The sequence below is a fragment of the Poecilia reticulata genome, linkage group LG12 (genome assembly GCF_000633615.1).
Source record: "Poecilia reticulata strain Guanapo linkage group LG12, Guppy_female_1.0+MT, whole genome shotgun sequence".
Lineage (NCBI taxonomy): Eukaryota > Metazoa > Chordata > Actinopteri > Cyprinodontiformes > Poeciliidae > Poecilia > Poecilia reticulata.
The window spans coordinates 7,390,086-7,414,175 of NC_024342.1; the positions used below are offsets into that span (position 1 = coordinate 7,390,086).

Consider the following 24,090-nt stretch of genomic DNA (forward strand, 5'->3'; position numbering starts at 1 on the left):
TGGCTGTTTCTGACTGAGCGGAGTAATTATGCAGAACAGGGAGGAAATTGATTATTTCTTCAGAGATTATCTGTCTCATGTGAGGACAGCGAAAGTTTAAATACGTATGTAAAATTTATTTTTTTAGGTTAGATGCTGCAGCTTTAAGCAGAGGTTCGGTGTGAGAGTCTCTACCAGGTGGAGCAGAAGTGGCGAGAGCGGCGAGAGACAAATTATTTTGCGGGTTATTTGTTTAGCTTTCTGACCGTCATGCTAATCCGGGTGAGTATTTGTAGCTGTGCGCTGCTTTACCTGCTATCTGATCCTCCATATGTCTTTTTTACTGCAGTGACCTTCGATGTAGCCAAACTCCTTCAAGTATGGCATTGTTTTTATGTCATGTTAGATTGGCCGTGTTGATGCATTTTGACCTGCTTCACCCCACGTGCTTCAATTTTCCGCCATAACAGGCAAACTTCCCCATTCACTCAGTGCGTTATAGTTCCTCATCGCTTAGGATTTGTTGCTGCGCGTTTGCGCAGAGTGAAGGATAGAGGAGACCAGCTGCACAGGCAGGCTGCGAAATGAGATGCAGGTGATCGGTTTGTGTGATCGGCAACAACCGTGATCAGCGATCACCGATAATACACTTTTTTACGGAAATCGGCCGATTATGATCGGCGGCCAATCGATCGGCACACCTCTAGTTGAGGCACAATCTAACCTCTTGCGTTTCACAATAAAATCAGTGTTGCGTATTTGCTTGAGAACCCAATCAGCTTTTCATTTTAGCAAAATTACACAATGTTTTAGCAGCATCACATGGTCCTCATGAGCAATGTGACTGCTTCCCTTCAAATTCACTTCCCATTAATGGTCCAGATGCCACAGCATGAGTTTTTCTTTGTTTCTAAAGACACTTTTGACTTTGCATATTTAGCAGTTGTCTGTAATAACATGTTGCTAAAACAGTGCTTATGTGCTGCATTTTGCTAAGCTAAAGCTATCAAGTTCACTCTTGGTTTTTGTAGGACCCGTTGATAGTTTAGCTTGTGGCACATGGGGAAAGCCTGGAATGTGTTTGAATGACAATTCCTCTCTAGTTTGGACTGTTTGGCTCTAAACCATTAAAACGCCACCACGTCTGAACCACAATGGACAAATTTAACATTCCCGTTTCATCTGACACCACATCTTATTTAGCCCAACTGCTAAATATGTTCAAGGAAATGTATCCAAGTTTTCTAAATATCACTTGTTTTGACTGGCGTAATTCAGACGCCGCCGCAAAATTGCGAGCGTGCTTGTTTGTTCTCTAATCCGCGTTGGGCCTGTTCAGATGGGTGTGTTTGTTTAGTAGAGGGCAATATTAACAAGAAATTGGTCTGCTGCTCTGCAAGCAGAGAGCACATTGATTGTTGCGTCAAACCAAAACGATGTGCAAACACCGGCCGAGGGAGTATTCCGAGCAAAAGGAAAAAAGGAAAAAAAACAACAACTCAACACCCGGCCTCCTCCTGCTTTAAACCGCTGTTCTCTGGAGGATGAAGTTATGTCAGCACATTAAACTTCGGTCATTTGGTTCAAGTTCCTTGTTGTTTATTGCAGCCAAGTAAGCAGCGCAAAGAGGCCGTTATTTACTCTACGAAGATTAACACGACTGCACATGCACTGAGACGGGCCGATGCAGCGCCTGATAAACAGTGGGAGCGGCCCGCTTTGACAGACTTTAAAGCCGCTGTTATTTGGAGTTGCACTACATTAATTCATGTTATCTTGAGAGTCAGGAGCGAACACGGTCTGGTGTGGCGCATTCAGTTATCCAGCAAGTCGGGGTATTGAAAGACCCCGGGGGGAATGAAGCCTATATGGGACCTAATGTCTCAGACTGTATTATGTCCCAGACTGGCTATCAGATCGACTCTTTTATCGGCATGCAGAGAGCAGCGCAGACACGCTCGCAATCCATTACTCCTCCGCACGTTCCCGAGCTCTCGTTCATAACCGGGTTTCTATCGAACCTCGTCTGTCTCCATCTCAATCTGCGCTGATAGGACTGGACCTGATGCAGACATAAATTTCTAAGTAGTTACTGTGCATATTTATAGGGGTAAGATCACCAGTCAACCAGGTGTTCAGAGGGAAAAAAATAACTCTGCAAGAAGAGTATAAAAATTGGAAAGAGACACTTCTTTTAATTTTGCACCTGCAAGTTGCGCTCACCTTTTTCCTTGTTTTTTTGTCTTTCTGTTTGTTTTTTTTTTTTGTTTTTCAGTCGTGAGTTATAACTCAGCCGTGACTATGTGATATTGAGCTTCAGATTTCAGTGAGATTCTGAACAGACACTAGTTGGGTGAAAAAATGTGCAACTACTGGAGAAGCAACAAAAAAAAAAGAATTTGGATTGTGATCTATTTGATAGCCATCACATGCAGAGATTTGGTGGTGCATAGCAGATCATTTAAAATGTTATTTGACTGAAGAGATGATTACAATACCCTTCAGTAGAAAATAGACCTTTGACAAAAAGTTGTGTGAAACTTATATAGTTGGATACTTTTTAGGTAATGCTACTTTTGTTGTTGTTTTATGCTCAATGGGAGCATTTTGTTTACTACCAGAGATCTTTTTTTGACGTGGACCACGGAAATGAAATCTTACAAACAGGAATCAGCATGTGTATATTTTTATCTTTCACATTCACTATATTGTTGCAGGAAAAAAAATAGTTATGTGAAAGAGACAAAACTTTTTTGTTTACTTTTCTAACTTGTGAAGAATGCCAACTTGCCTTACCTGAATAGCATGTACCTGTGTCTTTCCCATTTTGAAGAGAAGTTCAGAAATGGACATCTGTGTCATGTCACATTTTGGGAAAATTACTGAAATGCTTCTTGACACTGAAAAGGTATAAATTGCAGAATCTCCTCGCAGAATTTGAATTCTCCAGTCACACCTTTGTATATCTGTGTTTCGTTATAATCGTAAAGGAAGAAATCATTCTATAGGAAAATAAAGTATACTTTTGACACTGCAGAGTATACAATTTGATGACCACACATTTGTAATTTATATGACATGCAGCTCTTTAAAATAATCAACATCATTACAACTCAAACATGACAGCAAATAGTCAAACAATACTTTGTCTCTCATAATATTGTACAAACTGTTTACTCATCTTAACAGAGTATTGAAATTACATTCCCAAGTTGTTCCATACTGACATTCACTCCTACAGGCTGCAGGATGGCTGATGCCTGCATTCTTTATATGTTGTTATTCTATCATAGAAAGCACATGGGCAATCATGCATAGACACCATTTAAAACAGTTGCTTTTATTATGGAAAAAAAAAACAAATAAGGTGACATGGGGAAGTAAAGAAAAAAAGAGTAGCTAACTCAATTATGATACAGCTGAACACTGAATTTTATTGCTGTGATCCCCATATACACACATTACTTAGAATGGGGAAAGTACCGTATGTTCCGCACTATAAGGCGCACCTTATAATCCGGTGCGCCTCATACATTTACAAGGCCTATTTTCATTAGAAAATAGGCCAATGAGCAAACCAGAGCTTTCAGTGGAAAAACAAAAGTTCCAGATCCTTGTAATGCCATACAAATATGAGACAGAAACATGGATTATATCTTTATATAGACCTGTCTATTGATTTATAGATTAATAGTTTTACTGGACAGAAATTACAAAGAACAAATCTGGTTCTTAATCAAATTCTAATGAGTCAAATTGAAAGTGTCATGGAGTCATCAGCCTCATGACATTAACACTGACATGAAAAATAATATTGAATAAATAAATATATCAAATCTAATTAAAAACATAAATAAGTGATCAGTTCTTTACTGTTATGGTCTGTAAGATATATTTGTTATCAGTACTAGATATGGTCTCAACAAACCCATGACATTTCAACAATATAATTTTACCTTTTAGCTGGAAATAGTGTCTGTTTGTTCTTGCCATATCATCCTCTGTATTAATTATTGCTCTAAAGGTCTTGCCATACAAGTTTATTCCTCTGTTTACTTTAGTTTCTTAGTTTATTCTTGCATTTTGTTCTTCATTCATTTCCATTTAGTTTTCTTTGATTAGTATTATCCTCTTGGTTTATTGCTATGTCCACTTTAGTTTCTTTCCTGTTTCTAGATTTATTTTATCGTTTATTGACCATCAGTAATATTCACTCATCACCTGCTACGCCTCCTAATCGTCATGTGTTTCACATCGTGTGTTGATTTTTCACTGTTCAGCGTCGGATYCTCTGTTTTTATGCCATAATTCACATCTAGTTCGTCGCTCCTTTTTATGTCCCACTTCTCCTGTTTCAGAGTTTTGCGCAATGTGCGCCTCTTTTTTTTTTAACCCCCTAAGGTGCAGGGCGGTCGGGAAGCGTATTGATGGAGAAAAGGCAGACTGACATAAACCTTTAAAAACAATGGAAACAATTTCGGTATTCTGATTATTGAAATTTAAAAGTGCTGTGATAGTATCGTTGTTCTATCACACCCGTTTCATACCGGACCACTTACAGCACCGGTGTCGACGCTATAAAATGAACGCTCTCTATCGTGGTATCACCCATGGAGGGATTTCTTTATTTAAAAGGGTTCATTTTTCAGAGAGATACAAAGTGAGGGTATCGTGATTTTAGTAATTACATGTTTATAAGAGCAATTTTCTGTTGTCCTTCCATGGAAGCGTGCAGCCTTCAAATGAAAATAAAACACTTTTTAATATAAGATGCTGCTTAACATGATCACAGAACTGCCAAAACATATGTACAAAAATCCTCAATAAAACATTAAATATTTGAAAATCAGACACCAGACAAAGTGAATCACAGCAACGTCATCAGCCGGTGTAACGCTGAACTGATGCGGTGAAGCTACCAGTAGCAGGAGCGGAGCTGCGCGAAGAAGCTAACAGAAGCTAACAAACACTGAATAGAGAGCTGCCATCGATACAGTTGCAGCCAAGCATGATTTAATGTTACACAATACAGTTTTACCAAGTTGCTCAAAGTCTAAACTGGCATTGTTGTGCTTTTAAGGTGTAAAGTTTACCAAACGCCCCCCAAAGGAATCCCAGCGCCCCCCTTTTGTAAAAGTTTCTACCACCGCCCCCTGCCGTCCTCTGAACGCCCCCTGGGGGGCGGCACCGCCCACGTTGAGAACCGCTATTCTAGACGGTCGGTAGGTAGATGGGTCAGTCAAACATTATTAATAGATTATAAACCAGCGTCTGACAACTATCCCAGCATGCACCGCGTGCTTCTTCTTCTACAGGCAAAAATGAAGTCGGTGGCTGCTTACCGTAGTTGCTAGACCTGTTGTGACTCAATATTGGTCCATATATAAGGCGCGCCGGATTATAAGGCGCACTATCGGCTTTTGAGGAAATTTAAGGCTTTTAGGTGTGCCTTATAGTGCGGAAAATACAGTACTTAAAAAATGTAACAGGAATTTATGTTCCACCAAAATCCTCTCTGTTCATAAAAACAGTGCGAGAACACCTTTCAAATTTTTAGCGCGATTTCTTTTTCTGCCACTGAATTAATGTATTTTAATAAGTTGGCCTTTTTTTCTATAATTTTCAGTGACATTTTTTTTCTAGAAACAAGAGATGAATTACAAAGTTTTAGTAAGCAATTTCAGTACTTTGAAAAATTCCTCAGTGTGCAGTTTGTGCACTTTTGACCTTTAGTAACCCAAAGTGACTTACAGTGACATCTGCAGCCGCCCACTGAGGTGGCGTGACAGTCCAGAAGTTTGTGTAACGTCTCCAAAACTAAGATATTACATCACAATTTTTATCAAATCTATTTTTTCTCCCATGAAAAGGAATTGATGGCTAAAACACTTAAGTGTTGTAATCTTCCAACATTACAGCACAAAACTATGTAGTTCCATTTTCAACAACTTATGGGATCAAACACATGGTATATCAAACTTTATACTGTCAAATAGGCAAAATAGTTTGTGTGTTTTCTGTTTGTTCTTGTCAATATATTTCAAAGTAATAAGATAAAAGTAAGAAAAGAACTGTTCTAACTTGAGATAAGTTATTTTTATGTAGCACTAGTTGGAATGTCTACAAGACAAGATGACAAACACACAATTTCATATATTTATGCATCTTATGGTACTTAATCCATGTTTGTCTTCAAAGAGAAGTTATGAGGTGTGTTTTGTGTTCTATTTTTCTCATTTACCTCACAATGTTTTGATCTAAACATATAAATAAGATCTTATTCCCAACTACCAATGTTATTTAAAAGACAAATGCTGCCAATAAAATAATTTCTCCGGCTTATTCGTGTCAAAAAGCTGAATATATTTACCAAATAGGCTTTACGTAGCATTCTCAACAAAATGTCAGGCTTGCTGACATTCTGGTTGTTTTATTATCATAGCTCTGATTAACATCGTGCTGTTTATTGTCTTCCTTTGCTGCTGCTTTTGTTTGGGAAATATTTTCCTATCTTGCTTTTTTGCGTGTGCCTTGTTCACACATAGTGGGTGGGCTACACCACCCATTTTTTTTCGTTTTTCTTTTCCCTGTCTGGTCTCATTTCTATGAAAGCAGGATAGCTGTGGTAAGCAAACGGGGGGGAAAGGTATGTCAGCAGGGAGTTAAAACCGAGCAGTAAACATACAGTGGCCCTCTGGGGCATGCAGGTGTGCCATATTAAACCCAGCTTCAATGAAAAAAAAAAAAAGACATGAAACAGACTTGTATAATGTCAGGGTGTCTGCATACCGTCTCCATGCTGTTCAACAGATCTTCGCACTGTTCAAAGTTGAAGAGTAAGAAAAAGAAAGCTCACTGCTTGATGTGTTTGTTTATGCTTCTTTGTATTCAGATTGTGAAATTATTTAAAAGGCTTTTAAGCTCAGCTTAAGTGACAGATGAGCCTGTCTATTTAATTCCAGCCAGGTGGCTCTTGGTTTTATTGTAGCCAATGAATGTCAACTAAAATAGACAAAGACGTACAAGCTGTTTTCTTAAGTTGAGAGTTGAATTAGCTGGATTTTTTAAATTTATCCTCATTTATTTATCCTGTAGGCTCTCTGGCGTGAAGCAAGAAGGATTGTCAGGGATCTATGAGGAACAAAGAGCATTGGCATAAATGAATGTTCTCTTGTTTTTCCCATGTTAAAGAGTGGCCAAGACAAAATGGAAATATGTTGCCATTCCATATTTGTACTTGTATAAACAGGATATTATGGAATCTGATCTACATAAAAAAGTCAAGTCTTATGTTGCAAAATTATCACCACATTTTGTTCAAAAAAGATGGTAGACCCTCTATCAGATGAATTGATTTCTAAAACTGTGTGAAACCAAACTTTTCCACTTTGTCATTGTTTAACTAACAAAGATGAAGCGCATTTTGTGAAATACGTACAATGAAGCTTGTCGAGAACCAGGTAAAGACGACTTTTCCAGACAGCGCTGAAGACAAATATAGGACGAGAGCTACGTGGATGTTGTATTTGTAAGAGACTGTCAGCAATCAAATTTACATCAATTTTTATATTAAGGTTATTTTTCCTGGAGTGAAATGGAACAAAGAGTGCTTTACTGATGTAAAAAAGAAAAGAAAAAAGTAGAGGAACAAGCACACAGGCAATAATGACTCAAGGAAATATGTAAATGAACTGAACAAAACAAATGCTTGTGTAGAGCAAGAGCAAAATCTGGTATTGGTGTTAGAACTTTGTCTTTTGTTATGCTTTGGTTTCCTTTACTTAGATTTTGCCATTAATTTTTCTTCTGTGTGTTTGCTTCTTGGTTTATTATTTATAGTGCATTTAGATTTTAGGTTCCTCTAATTAATGTTTTTTTTGTGTTAGTTTCAGGGTTTTTCCTTAGTTTACTTCTATTTTCTTCCGTTCTCCAGCTCGATATCTGTTACCTTCCCTTAGTCAGAACTCTCCCTGAGCTCTTTGCCATTCCTCCCCTGATTAATCCCACTAGTTGCTTGGTCAGTTTTTCCTCTCCCTCAGTGGCTGAGCTTGTTTACCCTCATTGCTACTCACCGTTTCCTCCCATATCTACTTCCATTTTTTTTGCCATTGTTTTCCTGTGGTGGCAGTTGTATCTCTACCATTTTCTCCAGAGTCTTGTGTTTTTCTCATTATTTTGTTAAAAAAAAAAGTCTCTGAAACTTCACCTAAATTCCTTGCACTTGTATCCTGCATTTATAAATGTTTAAAATCCCCCAGCCAACTGAGGGAATTCAGTATGGAAAAAACGCAAAAATTCTCAAATATCTGACGTAAACATACTCGGCCGTTGGACTTTCAAAGTGTTTCTTTTCTAACTTCCTGTAATAGTTGTGCTGCAGTGCTAATACATCCTGCTACAAAGCACCCAAACAATCAGTGTCAACTGTTTTAACATTTTGCATTTTAGCTTTTGCAAAATATATTTTACTGAACCACTTCCTGTTCTAAGGCTCTCACATGACATATTTGCCATATTTGTGTGCTAAATCCGAACATGGTGGTTCACGGACACAAGATAAATAGTGTTCATTCGTACATTTCATTCCAATAAAACTGTCTTTCTTCTTCTCGAGAGACACTTGTAGTTTCTGAAATTCCACAGTCTGTTATATCGCTAGTAGAACCATCTGAAATATTTAGAAGTTTAGCAGGGAAAAAAAAAAGAAAAACCTAGAAGGTGAAGCAACTTACTGGTGGCTAAGAAAGGAGAAGGTAGAGACAGATAAAATAAAGAATCAGAGCAGCCCAATGAAAAGCAACAATTCGCTCTGACCTCGGGTGAACGCCCAGTGAGAGAAAACACATTCGGCAGCACAGCATTTGGCGTGTCGAAGGATTTTCAAGGGCATCGTAGGCCGTGTGACGAGGATGGATGATGTTGGGCGGGGGGGTGGGGACGAGGGAGGGAAAACAGCAGAGGAACCAGGGGATGAAGTCAGCAAGCCCTTGCTCTCGCTGCCGCCGCCTGTCACTTTCGGAGGGGTCGGCTCAGATGGCGCATCAGACGAAGCGATGCAGCTTGAAAGGGAGCAGGATTCACACGTCTCTTGTTGCCATTTCTGAAGAACTCACATTTGAATAATAAGCGGCAAATTACACTTTGCGGCGCCCGTTTAATACGACGCCATACAGATGATGGGCAGCGTTATTATTCATCCATTCACACGCTCACAGCCTCCCACCACTTTCAATGACATTAATGCCCTTAGAATGCGATCCAGAGCGAGACGAAGCGTATCCCGATGTAAGAAGGAATAATGTTCCTTTTTGAGGATGCATCCCTTTATTTGCTGTGATTGCTATTAATATCAGGCCACAAAAAGATGCCTGAATGTTTGAAATGTGAGTGCTTGCTAATTAAACTGTTCTGCCATGTTTACAGCTGCTTCTTGTCAGTCACATAGTTCAAACTGCACCCTCAGCCTTAAGCTGTGATTTTACAAATATGCGGTCTCGACTGTTCGGTTCAATGTTCTATTCAATGCAGTCTCCAAACACTTAGAGACTGCATTGAAATAAGTTTTAATTTACCTACATCTTGATCTAATTTGGTTTTTCCAAATATTCACTGCTGTATTCGACACTGTTGATCAAAAAATACCGGTCGACATCCTGATAGAGTTGGTGAAGTTACCTGGTTTCAAGCAAAATTGGTTCAGATTCTGTTGGCTGACCTGCTAGAGCAGCTATGCAGAATCTGGTTCAGCAAATATGAAGACATCATTCTTGGGTCACTTTGCTCAACATCTAATTGCGTCTACTAGCCCAGACTGTGAAATGTTGCAAGATCTCTTACTATAAGTGATGATGACGGATAGCTTTCGGTCACTGTGTGACCTCTGTCCCTTACAAACGCTGAGCCAGTGTATCCATGATGTCAGTGAGTGGGATCAGAATTTTTCTCTGACATCCTGCTGCAAAGTAAATAAGTTAATGTTTTTAAATCTTAAAATTATGAGCTTAGATCTAAGCACTTAGCATACATAAACCGAAATGTAGTGATATACACAGATTCGAATTTTGTCAACAAATAAAATGTATTTATTAATGAGCCTAGGATTAACCCTAACCCTAGTATTAAGTGTGCTGCGAAAAAAGGATTTTTTTTCTCTTATTTGAAGTAGATTGCTGTAGCTCTGTCTTCACTGGTTGCTTTAAAACACATCCTTAAAAAAACATGAGGAAAAACGAAGCATTTTACTGTTTACGGTTTCTTTTTTATGAGGTGCATATTTTTCCCATCATTCCTTATTAATGTGGCTTTATTTATGTCTGCTCCTTCATTTTCCGAGTCGCCTCCTAAATGAACCGTGCCACACAACTAAACGCCTTTCCCTTCCAGCTCTTTAATACAGTTGCACATGCCCTTCCCTTCCTTTTCCTACGTGGTTGACAGACTCTCTGTGCAGTTCTGCCCAGCACCCAAGCAGCCAATCATAAAGCAGAGGAAGGTGCAAACACACTTTCCCTGCAGGGGAATTGTCAGGATATGACTGTGATTTTTTTTTTTTTCTTTTGTTTTGTTTTTCTCCCCCCCAACTGCTCGATGGCATTTTCCTGTTTGAGTCTGCGTGTACACGTGTGTGTGTGACCAAGAGATTAGAAGTTAGAGTCATTGGCCGCTTTCACATGCGACCTAGGATTTTACAGCAGAGCTGCTGAAATGTAGAAAAGAGCTAATCTGCCAGTACATCCACTATGCTTTTCCCGGAATGCGCCTTTCGAAAATCCTCAGAAAAGACGTGCATCACACACGCAGGCTCACGCAGATACACCGGCTTACCGTGTAATCTGTTCTTAGAGGGACCTGTTAAATGATTGTTCTCACTCATTACTCTTGGAGCTGACCCCTCTGTCTTTATTTCAGTGTCCCCGTAGAGTCATGCAGCAGGCCTGTTGCCGCTTACTTCCCCATCTAGAATAATAAACATGTGATCCTCGTATCGGCATGAGACTCACCGGGACATGAGTGATGTCAGCGGCTGATAGGAGGACATGAGTAAACGGTTTGTTGCAAAAGCTTTTTCACATTTTGTCAATTTAACAAAAAGTAAGTAAATAAAATATTGTAGATGCTGCAAAAGACATGAAACTGGGGCAAAGGTTCCTTCAAGGAAGACGTCGACAATGAACACACAACCAGATCCTCAGTATACCGCCATGGATCAAAGCAAATCCACATGTCGGAGAGGTTCCCTCCAAACTGAATGACCTTGAGCTATCCTTTATTGAATAATTAGCTAAGTTATAAGGTGTTGGAGACATATCCCCAAAAGATACGCAGCTATAATTACAGCAAAAGGCAGTCCTAGAAAGTATGACTCACTGGAGTTGACTACATTCATCCACTCCATGTATCATCTTCCTTTCACTTCCTCAATGCTTTGCATTGGTCTAGCTCATAAAATGCCCACAAATGCATAGAAGTTTGTGTTTGTAAGGTGACAAAATGTAGAAAAGTCTGATATAAATAGTGAGTGCTGGCATAAAACACGTAATCAGTGTTGGATGCGAAGCATGGGGACGTAATATTCCCCTGCTTCAGCTCCACGAACACACGGAAACTAGGACAGCATCAAACGCCGCAAACAGTCAAGAGCTCTTTACTTTGTTTGGTAATCTTCTTTGGCAAAAATAAACAGGGAAAGAATTGAGCCCTGTGGTTGCATTTGTCAGGGGATTGAAGCACTCGAAGATGCATGTCGGGGTCCTTATCACAGTTCGATGGAGAAAACATTTGCAGAAACTCGCGAAGACGTTGGCACCTCAGCTCGTAATTTCTGCGACTGTAATAAATAAAAATCAGAAACCCGACTAGAAGCAGATGTAATTAACTTTTTTTTTTCCCTGACACTTGGAATAAGATTGATCTGGTGTTTCTTTTTATATATTTGCAATCCTATGTGGAGAGAATAGCAGAAGACATACCTTGCCAGAAAGAAATTTCAGCTCTAAAATTGGTTTTTCCAAGGTCATTGAACTCAATTAGCCCTATACAGATTGGGCTTGTTTGCTGTAATCAGTCGGGGAGGCCAGGTGATACCAATTGCAATCTTTGTAAAAAAAAAAAACTTTTACAAAGTTAACATAACTGATCCTCAGAAGGTAACAGAAGTGCATTTTCTCAGTTTGTAGAGTAATTAAGAAAGGTCAGTTAAGGTAAAGACCCTACAAATCCTTAGCCGATGTGAAATACCCTCAGGAAGACCTAGCAAACCTGGCCTAGCAGTGCACTATTACCGAGAAGGAAACCCCTTCAGGCTTCTGATAAATACTTATTATGAAACAAACCCTTTAGGCCAACGGTCTTCAACTCCAGGCCTGAAGAGCCGATGTCCTACAACTGTTTAATGTATCTCAGCTAAAACACACATTTTGGAGAACATGATTTCATACTGAGGGGGTAATTCTGCCATTTGATTCAGGTATGTTGGACCAGGGATGCATCTAAAGGTTGGAGGACACAGTCCGTCGAGGTACGGATTAGAGGACACCTGCTTTAGACTAATACTGCTTTCAATAGGCAGTTGGAGGAAAAACCGAAAGGAAATTCAACTTTCACAGTTTGAAACTCTGAGAAACTCGAGTTTAAATAACAGTGTGGTTGTTGTGGAGATAAAAACAGTTTCTCCACTTATATCAACACAGACTACTTTACAACAGTTATTTGTGAACATTTTCCTTAAGTGTCTTGGACACAACTACGATACTTTTCAAGATGTGTGGTCAGTTAAATCTTGCAAAATGTCCTTTATAGACAGACATCCGCTGGTCCTCTAAAGATGAACTGAAAGACTCAAAGGGTTGTTTAAAACAATGCTCCATTTCATCTTTGGGACTGATTTTAAGGAACGTTTGAGATGACATTAACCCTGGGTGTGTTGTGATCCCACTTGGCCTCGGGCTAGATTAGGCAAATGAGAGTCTGTTGCTCCTCTCCAGCATTTCTGTTTCATATTTCAAAGGGCTTTTTTTTTTTTGTGCCTTATAATGTAACTTCGTCAAAACAGAATTTGGCATTCCTATAAAAAATGGTATCTCAGATAAAGTTAGGCATTATTTTTTTTCCACAGGCATTATTGCTTTATTGGGTATTCCCAACATTTTATTTTTCTACATTTTATCCCATGTTTTTCACTTTTATCTACAATAGCGGTTCTCAACGTCCTTTGAACGCTCCCCCCGGGGGGCGTTCAAAGGACGGCAGGGGGCGATGTCAGAAATTTTTATAAAAGGGGGCACCTGGATTCCTTTTAGGGGCGTTTGGTCGAAGGTAAACTTTACACCTTAAATGAACAACAATACCAGTTTAGACTTTGAGCAACTTGTTGAAACTTCATTGTGTAACATTAAATCATGCTTGGCTGCAACGGTATCGATGGCAGCTCTTCTTCTATTCAGTGTTTGTAGCTTCTTGGCRCAGCTCCGCTCCTGCTACTGGTAGCTTCACCGCATCAGTTCAGCATTACACCGGCTGATGACGTTGCTGTGATTCACTTTGTCTGGTGTCTGATTTTCAAATATTTAATGTTTTATTAAGGATTTTTGTACATATGTTTTGGCAGTGCTGTGATCATGTTAAGCAGCAAGTTATATTAAAAAGTGTTTTAGTTCCATTTGAAGGCTGCACGCTTCCATGGAAGGACAACAGAAAATCACTCTTATAAACATGTAATTACTAAAATCACGATACCCTCACTTTATAAAATGAACCCATTTAAATAAAGAAATCCCTCTATGGGTGATACCACGATAGAGAGCGTTCATTTTATAGTGTTAACACCGGTGCTGTAAGTGGTCCGGTATGAAACGGGTGTGATAGAACAACGGTACTATCACAGCACTTTTAAATTTCAATAATCAGAATACCGAAATTGTTTCCATTGTTTTAAAAGGTTTATGTCAGTCTGCCTTTTCCCCATTGATACGCTTCCCAACCGCCCTGCACCTTAGGGGCTTAAAAAAACGACATGCACATTGCGCAAAACTCTGAAACAGGAGAAGTGGGACATAAAACGGAGCGACAAACTAGATGTGAATTATGGCATAGAATCCGACGCTGAACAGTGAAAAATCAACACACGATGTGAAACGCGTAGCAGGTGATGAGTGAAGATTACCGATGGTCAATAAACGATAAAATAAATCTAGCAACAGGAAAGAAACTAAAGTGGACATAGCAATAAACCAAGAGGATAATACTAATCAAAGAAAACTAAATGGAAATGAATGAAGAACAAAATGCAAGAATAAACTAAGAAACTAAAGTAAACAGAGGAATAAACTTGTATGGCAAGACCTTTGGAGCAATAATTAATACAGAGGACTGTATGGCAAGAATAAACACACTATTTTCAGATAAAAGATAAAATAATATTGTTGAAATGTCATGGGCTTGTTGAGACCACATCTAGTACTGATAATAAATATATATTACAGACCATAACAGTAAAGAACTGATCACTTATTTATGTTTTTAATTAGATTTGATATATTTATTTCTTCAATATTATTTTTAATGTCAGTGTTAATGTCATGAGGCTGATGACTCCATGACACTTTCAATTTGACTCATTAGGATTTGATTAAGAACCAGATTTGTTCTTTGTAATTTCTGTCCAGWAAAACTATTAATCTATAAATCAATAGACAGGTTTATATAAAGATATAATCCATGTTTCTGTCTCATATTTGTATGGCATTAAAAGGATCTGGAACTTTTTTTCCCCCACTGAAAGCTCTGGTTTGCTCAATAAATGCCATGTGGGTGAAATTTTATGGATGATACTCTGATGTCCCATTCTCCTGAAGGCAACACAGAGCTGCACCACCAGAAACCAACAGAAACACTGAAGAGAAGAAGAGCTATGATTAATGTAGTTACAGTTCTATCCATGTTTTAATGTTGCAGAGCTCAGTCATTTTGCAAATAGTTCAAAGTTTAAACTGGCATGTTGTTAATCTTTTATCTGGTCATTTTGTGGAATATTTAACAACTAGAAAATGGCAAAGAATAAGAATATTTTTTTCCACTCTGATAGGCTGCTGTTAGGCCTACCAAGTTTAACTTGAATGTTCATTGCATTTTTCGTAGACGTCTGTGAAAATAATTTCTATTCCCCTGACTTTTTTGTTCTCTGGGCAATTATTTTTGATGATAAATATAGAAACAAGCATAAAAATCAAAACATCTACAATAGTGATAGTAACATTAATAATAAAATAATTGTCAGTGCAAAGTAGCCTACAAATTCTTTGTTGGGGGGCGGTGAGGGACCTGAATAAAGGTTAGGGGGGCGTTGGCCCAAAAAAGGTTGAGAAACACTGATCTAGAAGAAGAAATTCAAACCTAACATCATGGAGGGATTTGAACCATAGCACACTTTTTTTTAGACTTTTGCCTAGACTTTTTAGACTAGGCACAAAAAGAAAAATACAAATTCAATCAAATTTGGTAAAATAAACAGAAAACTTTGGTAAATTTAGTCGTTTGTGGTAAATGATGGGTTGTATTTTACCCAAGTTAAGATTATAGTGTTGTGCAGGTAATAGTTTATCATCAACGGTACAGTCTGGGTTTTTGGACATTGATTCTGTAATTTGCTTCATATTTGTGGATCCATAGCATGGGTTGACTCTCCAGCTATTGAACTTACGCATCAGTGCCTAAGATAATTGAAAATTAGATGTTTCAAAACCTCCATCAGCATCCACTCTTTTGAGGGAGTATGTCAACATGTTCCTCTATAAATGGCGAGCCCCATCACGCTGTGAGCTCGTCAGCTTCGAGGCAAGTGACCTGCCGCTGTCGTCCTCACACTCTGTCTTCACACTCACCATGAATGCTAGCTGCATATGTTCCCTCTCCTGTACTTCCTCTGCTCACAGTCTGCACAGTGACTCAGTTCTCACCGTCCCTCTCCTCTGCTCCCCTCCTGTAGATCACATTTGATGCCAAGACTGAAGGAGTCTCGCTCCCATGAATCACTGCTCAGCCCCAGTAGCGCCGTGGAAGCCCTGGACTTAAGCATGGAGGACGAGGTCATCATCAAACCTGTGCACAGCAGCATCCTCGGCCAGGACTACTGCTTCGAGGTGAGGCGGCGCTCTTTTTTTTTTTTTTCACACACAGCCCTACAGGTGAGATATGTAAAGTAGGTGTGAGAATTAAACTGGTAATGGTTTTAAGCAAAGGTTTAAACCAAGTGTTCTTATTTTATCCAAATGTACATTCTCTTTTTGATCAAGTGCAGTTTGTGGAGCTTTTCCTGTCACTGAGACACCCTGTGTAAGAGATCAGCTAGTCAATAAGGAGCTACTGTAAGTGCCAGAGGTCTCCAGCTCCAGCTGAGAGTTTTGAGTTCTGAGACTTTTAGATGCATCTCTGCTTCATCACACTCAAGTCAAATAATAAGGTTCTTAGCAGGAGTTGACTCCACACTGAGGAGGAAATTAACAGTTGAAACAGCAGCAAATAATGCTAATTTGTCGTGCTTCTTCATACTTCATTTCTGAAATTCTGAAAAGTATAACAAAATTATTAAATTAACTATTCCAACATGATTTAGATACTTTAATAATGAAAATACTTAGATAGCTGAATGTGTTTTTCATCAAGCTGAAAAGTCAGGCTAATGACTGTCAAGCTAATGACTAATGACTCTAGACCAATAGAAAGCATCCTATCCAACAAAGTCACCATTTGATTAATAACCAGTAAATAAATCCACATATAGACACTGAAATAATGACAGTAGATAACTTGATTGATAGATCAAATGTTGCATTTTATCCTTGCGATCAAACACAGAAATGATTGGCACTTATATTTTTTTCCACCCCCCTGCTACAACCTCTAGCCTCCTGAAATAGTCCCTTTGGGATACTTCCACTAAGCGCCCTATCACTACCTCAATTTTTTTTTGTTCATACACCCATGAAGGTTTTAGAAGAAATTAGTGTGTTATACTTTCCTCTTTCCAGAATCATTAACTGCAGATACTGTATGCATTTTGGTTTTAATAAACGTTTAGAAATCTTCCCTGCATCGAGAAAAGAGTTGCCACAATGACTAGCATTCAGAAAATTGTTACCAAGCTGATTTAGGGTCTCTCCACGCTTTGTTTTGGTTTCATTGCCTGGAACTTTACTCATGATGACTCAAAGGCCTCATCAGTGTTGTTTACAGGCTCAGCAGGCAGCAGTGGAGCTCCAAACCCCTCTGTATATGCTAGCTGCTAATGAGCCAGATTTGATACCCAGCAGAGATACGAGAGGGATGGGGGGGAGTAAACGCTGTGTATGTTAATCACTAACACATTCATCTAAACATTGTTACAGGCTCATAATATGTACTTTAAGTGCTCTGTTTACAGCTGACCCTGCTGCTGCCACTGCTGCTGTTTCAAATTGTTGTGTTGATGAGTTTTCCTCTGATGCCTGGGTCAATCGAAATTCTGATTCTGATTGTTTTGTGGTTGTTGTTTTTTTCGTATCTCATTTACTGTTCTGACTTCTGTACATCAACAAGCTCAGATTCGAATTTGTTTTCATGGTTAATGTTTCAGCAGAACATTCAAAAAAATGTTGGACCAAATATTTCCAAAAATTCTAAAATATAAAGTAAAACAATGAAACGGCTTTAAGTAAGGTTTGATATTTATGGTTGAAAAGTGATTAAAGTAACTACGTAGCATGTGTCAAGAGAAAAAACGAAAGGTTTTGCACTAGTAAAGAAAAACACAATCAATAAATATAAATGGTAACAAGGCAATAAAATACATCTGTATTCTTAACTAAGATCTTTCATTGAACATTTTTGAAAAATCTATTCATGTGATGTTTCCATATGCTTTGGATAATTTTACAGTTGAAAAATGACAACCTGAGAAACAGAAAACGTCTTAAACTCCTCGTCTTGTTTTAGATACTAAATCTGTTTGTTTGTTTTATTTGTAATGGTTCCATGAGTAAAGTGACTAATTACATTTTCCCAACAAAGGTTTCTTTGAAAAGAGAAACTGCTGAATATTTCAGATTTCTTGAGTATGGCTAAAAACACTAGCACCACTACATCAGGCTGCTGTCGAGTAAAAAGAGCTTCCCCAATTTGCATAACAGTGAGCTACTTGCTTCTATATGTCTGATTATTTCCTGAACGGTAAAAGGAAGAAAAGGTCAAGGAAGCTGCGACCTTTGGACGGCCTGTTCTTGTCTGATTAGTCATTCTTTGTGGTCTGATTGGAAACTGCCCACCGGTCCTCACCATCTCCATGTTTTACACTACATACAATCAGATTCCTTAACATTTTTAACAATTTATTTGAAAATATGATTATATATATATAGAGAGAGATTTGTGTATATAGCAGAAGACACATCATGTAAACACGTGAGCAGTGAAGCTGACTTCACTGAGGCTGTTTCTATCCATCATGAAATTAACCAAAACGACAAGTCATTTCCCAACAGTCATTTTCTGTTTCCTGTCATCCGCTTCTGTTTATTTTTCACAAGATTATTTCTCTCTGGCTGCTAATGTGATGCATTTTAACTGGGTTCACCGTGAAAAGCTTCGCCGTCTCCTTTCTTGCGTGAGGCTCGATCATCGAACCATTTGTTTTCCTCCTGTCTTTCTGCCTCTGCGGTAGGTCACCACCTCCACAGGAAGCAAATGTTTTTCCTGCCGTTCGGCGGCCGAGAGAGACAAATGGATGGAGAATCTGAGGAGAGCCGTGCAGCCGAACAAGGTATGTAAATGCACGCGACGTGCAAGGGGACAGGGTAACCGTTGGGCAATCAGCAAAACGAGCTCGAGTGTCCCAATTACGAAACCTCGCTCTGCAACACAGATAAAGACGCATTAAAGTGTCAACACTAGTAATTACTAACAACAACAATATCCAGTCTTCCCAGCAAGGTTAGCTCTTCGTACAGACTACAACTTAAGGGTTTAGGATTCTCTGGTGGGATGGAAAAAACACTTAAAGTGCTTTCCTCAGTTGTGCAGCGAAGATTTAGATGGCACGCATGTCAAGGCAAGAAGATGGCCCGATTCAAAATATGCGACATGTTCATTTCTACATGTGCCATTGCTTGCGCTAAGATATTTGCTCTTTCGAGATAGGTGCCAGCTAAACTCGTGATATGACATGCCGTCAGTTAAAAAAACAAATTAAATATCACATTTGACATCCGGATGTCATTGTTTTTGCTGTAGCTCCCTAATTTTGAACTTTGGAGATTTTTAATATTTTTTCCTTCCCTTACCATGATGATCACCGTGTGACATGGAAAGCCATAAATATAAGTTGTAATCCAGCAAGGTGTGTGTGTTTCCGGTCTTCATGTCTGATCATACAAAATTTAATCAATTATAAAATGAAGAAAGTTATACAAATAATTCAAAGAAATTATTCAGTTAAAGTAATTTTTACAGAGATTACTCAGGGTTTCAATTAGTGCGCAAGAAAAATTAAAAATATGGATATACGTCCCCCCTCCTGAATAGATGTATTCAAACTTCCAATAGGTTGAACTTATTTTGAGGTCTTTTGCCTATCTTTACCTGGAGTGCAAATAAATGTGGCCAACACTGATTATAAGAACTGTTGCATTACCATATTTAATAAATGGACAAACAGATTTCAAACTGTGATGCACAAATTAATATTACACCTGCAACTGCAGCAGTAATTGAGACTGAAACAGACTGATGCAGAGTTTTATGAATGACACCAGTGGGAAATTAATGTCCAAATGTTCTCCTTCTTTAAAAATACTTATTTTAATTTACCTGCTCGTAAAAGCCTCTTTCATTTTACTGGAGCAAAACAACAAAATAATAAAAAAAAGAATAAATATTTGAGTAACTACAGCAATACCTGAAAACCGATGTGTACAGATCCAATTAGAGAGAGTTTGGAGTAATATATATGCATTGATGTCTTAAGATGTGCTAAAACCGATGGATACATGCCTAAAACAAGCTGCAGATGTTATCCAATAAAATCATTAAATCATTTTCTTTCCACGTCAACCTATTTTTGTTGCCTTGTGTTGGTCTTTCACATAAAATCAAAATGAATCACCTGTGACCTTGAGTCTGTAACATGACAAAAAACCTGAAAGGTTCAAGAGGAAGAAATATTTTTGCGCAGCACTTCATACTGAGATTCATATAAAGAATCTAATTCAATTCAGATTCTGACACAGCACAGCCAAATACTGTAGATCTTCGGCTGGCAGATGGGAAAGCAACCAGATAGTAGGACCTTTGTACGGGCTGAATGACTCAGCACATGAAGCACTTAAGTTCGCTTTGGAAGGATGAATGTGGTTGGGAAGTGATTGCTTTTTCAATCCCAGTGTGTAGGAGTGATTGTCTCCGGGATTGAGGGTGGATTGACCTGCAAAGCAACAAAAAGGTATTTGGTTAAATAAAAAAGAAAAGTTGCTCAATGTTTTCAGAGGAAAAATAACTGAATCGAGTAGAGACACAAAGAGGAACCTGTGAATGTTTTTTTTTTTTTTTTTTGAGAAGAAACATTTGGGTTTCTTTTTTAGTGGAGATGAAAAGTCATGTCTTTAAAGTGGTGACATGGAGGATGTAGTTCTGCTTTTAGAGAGAAAGCTCTAAATATGATTAGTTTTATCTAGAAAATGTGTAGAAAAGAGTACTTTTCCTGAAAGAAGTCAACAACCAGACATCTTAGGCACTGTAACCTATAAATTCTCTCTGTTTCAGTCAGTGATAATAGGAAGTGCAGGATTAGTCACAAATTGCAAAACATGACATCAGGAAAAAAAACAAACATTTGCCATCTTCTCCACCTAGCATTCATCAACAACAGTCCTAATAAATATGGCTGCATGAAAATAACTATCTTTGCAACACAGGGAAAAAAAAAAAGCCTTCACCTGTTGAACAGTGTGTTTTGCTGTGAATGATAATGCTGCAAGGCATCATGGGACAGCAGCTCTCCTTTCATTCTCTTAAGGACGATCTTTTGTATTAAGCGCTGAAGTGGGTAAGAAAGGAATCGCTGCAGCTCAGTTTCTCGCTGATTTAATAAGCTCTTATCACAGCTGCTGCTGCTGCTGCTTCAAGGTCATTTATCTCAGTTAGGAGCAAATCTCATGTAAAAAAAAAAACCTGACTGCACCGATAAACAATTTAGCTCTCCGACTTTTAGCTCCCTCTTTATGCAGAAACCACTTCCCTACCATACAGTCTTTAGAAAAGAGGTGCGTTAGCCGCGCTAAAGAATTTTGTGTAGTGGTCCATCATTTTAGAGTAGATGAAAGTGATGCAAAGCTGTCCTTTTATTTTTACTAATAAAAATCAAAAACTGTCCAAATCCCCTCGATGTCCGTAGCCCTAAATAAGACTCAGTGTAATCAGCTGATTAACTACTTCATAGATCACCTGAGCTATATTCACTTTAGCATAAATGAATCTGTTCTATGAAGGCCTCAGAGGTTTGTCAAACAACATTAGTGAACAGACAAGATCCTGAAGACAAAATCAGCAGAGCACCGAGGCGCAAGAAAATGTGGTGGAAAAGATTAAAGCAGGAATAAGTAATAAAATAATATCCATAGCTCTAGAAAAGCTCTTGGACCACCTTTTGAGTTGTTTTTAGTCAATTAGAATAGAAATACAGCTTAATCCGAGATGTTGTAATGTACCGAGTATGTTCGCCGCCTGGGAACATCGATGAATCTGAGGTATTTCTGCAGCTGTATTCTTGTTCCCTCCCACGCGTTCTCAAGGTTAACTCTGTTCCTGCTATCCTCCCTCTTCAGGACAACAGTCGGCGGGTGGAAAACATGCTGAGACTGTGGATCATTGAGGCCAAGGACCTGCCGGCCAAAAAGAAATACTTCTGCGAGCTCTTCCTCGATGACTCACTGTACGCTCGCACCACCTGCAAGCTCAAGACCGACAACCTGTTCTGGGGGGAGCACTTCGAGTTCAGCAACCTGCCCGGCGTCCGGAGCATCATGGCGCACCTCTACAAGGACACGGACAAGAAGAAGAAGAAGGACAAAAACAACTACATCGGCCTCGTCAGCATCCCCGTCCTGGCCGTCACCGGGCGGCAGTTTGTGGAGAAGTGGTACCCGGTCAACACGCCCACCCCGCCCAAGGGCAAGACGTCGGGCCCCATGATCCGGATCAAGGCCCGCTATCAGAGCATGAACATCCTTCCGATGGAGATGTACAAGGAGTTTGCAGAGTACACCACCAACAACTACATGATGCTGTGCTCGGTGCTGGAGCCGGCCATCAGCGTCAAGAACAAGGAGGAGGTGGCGTGCGCGCTGGTGCACATCCTTCAGAGCACCGGCAAGGCGAAGGTTAGTGATCCGCTCCTCGCCCTCCGTTCTATCGGTTTCCATTCAGCCTGCATTCCTGTTCTCCGCAGGAACGGCGCAGATGGAAAAAAAAACAAAAAAAAAAACGGGGTCGACGTCTGCCCATTTTTTCGCTGTGAGCCTTTGACTTCACATTAGAAAATTTCAGAGAGGTTAACAATTCCTCTGCTGCCTACTAATCCGGTGAACTCCTGACCCCAACCCACCTCTTTAAACACAGCCGTTAGCGCCAACGGCAGACACACAAGTGATTTCTTCTCGACACAGCCGCCTGAATTACAGTCAGAACTCGAGCTAATCCCTTACATGCATCTCCCGCGGTGCCTCGCGGCATACCGAAGCACAGAAATATTCACCGCCGGCTGCAGATTAGCTCACTACAGCTGCGGCTAAGTCTCCCATGACAGCAGACCATTGGACTCAAATAACCCTTTATCTGTCTACCCAAATAAAGGAATCATTGTACTTTATTGAGCAACACTGTTGAAAGGTTTGAGAAAAAAAAATGTATGTCCTCTTATCTGTCTCTGAAGGGGAACAAAAAGCTTCCTTTTTACAAAGCCAACCAGAAACAACTTGAATCCCAGAAGTTTTAAATTAGCTTGGAAAATTTACTTTTTAAAAAAAATCATGTTTCAGTTACATGCATAAAAATCTACAATTATTTACAATGCAGACAGAGTTTGTTGATCATCTATATCCAGTGTTTTTCCAGCTGAAGCACTTAATGTGAAATGGAACATCTTATTAAATGTGGGATATGAAGTTTATGAAAAACACAACTTCAGAAGCTACACATATTTTATTGATTTTTGCACTCTGTCACTTAGCAGCCAGTTGCTGGTAACAAGCAACACCAAGGTTTTTAAAAGCTAAGAGCTCCCTTTATTCCCCAAAGGTCAAACAGAGTGCGGAGCAGACATGTGGAACAATTCTCTCTGGTCAGATGAGACCAAAAAAAAAGTGTCTGGCCTACTTATGAAGCACTGCTTTGGCAGGAAACTAAGACTCAAAAACACCCTGAACAATTCACCCTGAACAAAAACACCCTAAAGTGAAACATGATATCAGTGGCATTTAGCTGTAGGGGTGGTTGATGTTAGACCTGAATGAAGAGTGATTGCGAGTAGATAGTTACGCTAAACATAACGCTAGATCTACAATTGAATAGCATGTTTATGTCTTAGGATGACCTGGTTGTAATCCTGTTTTGTTTTGTTTTGTTTTGTTTTGTTTTGTTTTGTTTTGTTTTGTTTTGTTTTGTTTTGTTTTGTTTTGTTTTGTTTTGTTTTAAGCATATCTTGTCTGGTAGTGTGGCACTCAGACAGAATTGTTTTCTGTTCAGTTGAGGCCCAAGCAGATTTACCTTCCCAAGTGAAGCATTATGGCTTTCACCTTGATATACTTACACATACTCTGGAAAAACTAAAGAGGCCACTGTACCTCATGGTTATTCCACCAAATGTTGATTTTTGAACTCTTGCTACTGTTGTTTCTAAAAGAATATGGACTTGTTTTCTTTGCATTATTTGAGGTTTGAAAGCACTTCATTTTCTTTGTTATTCAGATACGCTCTCACACTCACTTGTATTATTATATGTACCATGTACTTTCCAAAAGGACTGTTGTTAATAAGCTGTTGTGATTTTGCGGTTTTGTTTTGTTTCTTTCTGCGGGTTTTTATATATAT

General features: G+C 39.1%; 1 protein-coding gene across 11 annotated transcripts in view; it reads left to right on the forward strand.

Annotated features, from left to right (window-relative positions):
- LOC103473386 (disabled homolog 2-interacting protein) overlaps positions 1-24,090 on the forward strand; it is a 183,964-nt gene that overhangs the window by 124,022 nt on the left and 35,852 nt on the right. For all 11 annotated transcript variants that reach the window (XM_008423605.2, XM_008423606.2, XM_008423607.2 and 8 more), the window contains 3 exons: positions 15,962-16,115; positions 18,671-18,769; positions 21,828-22,382. In XM_008423605.2, the coding sequence (XP_008421827.1) occupies positions 15,962-16,115; positions 18,671-18,769; positions 21,828-22,382 (808 nt within the window). The remainder of the gene's footprint in view (positions 1-15,961; positions 16,116-18,670; positions 18,770-21,827; positions 22,383-24,090) is intronic.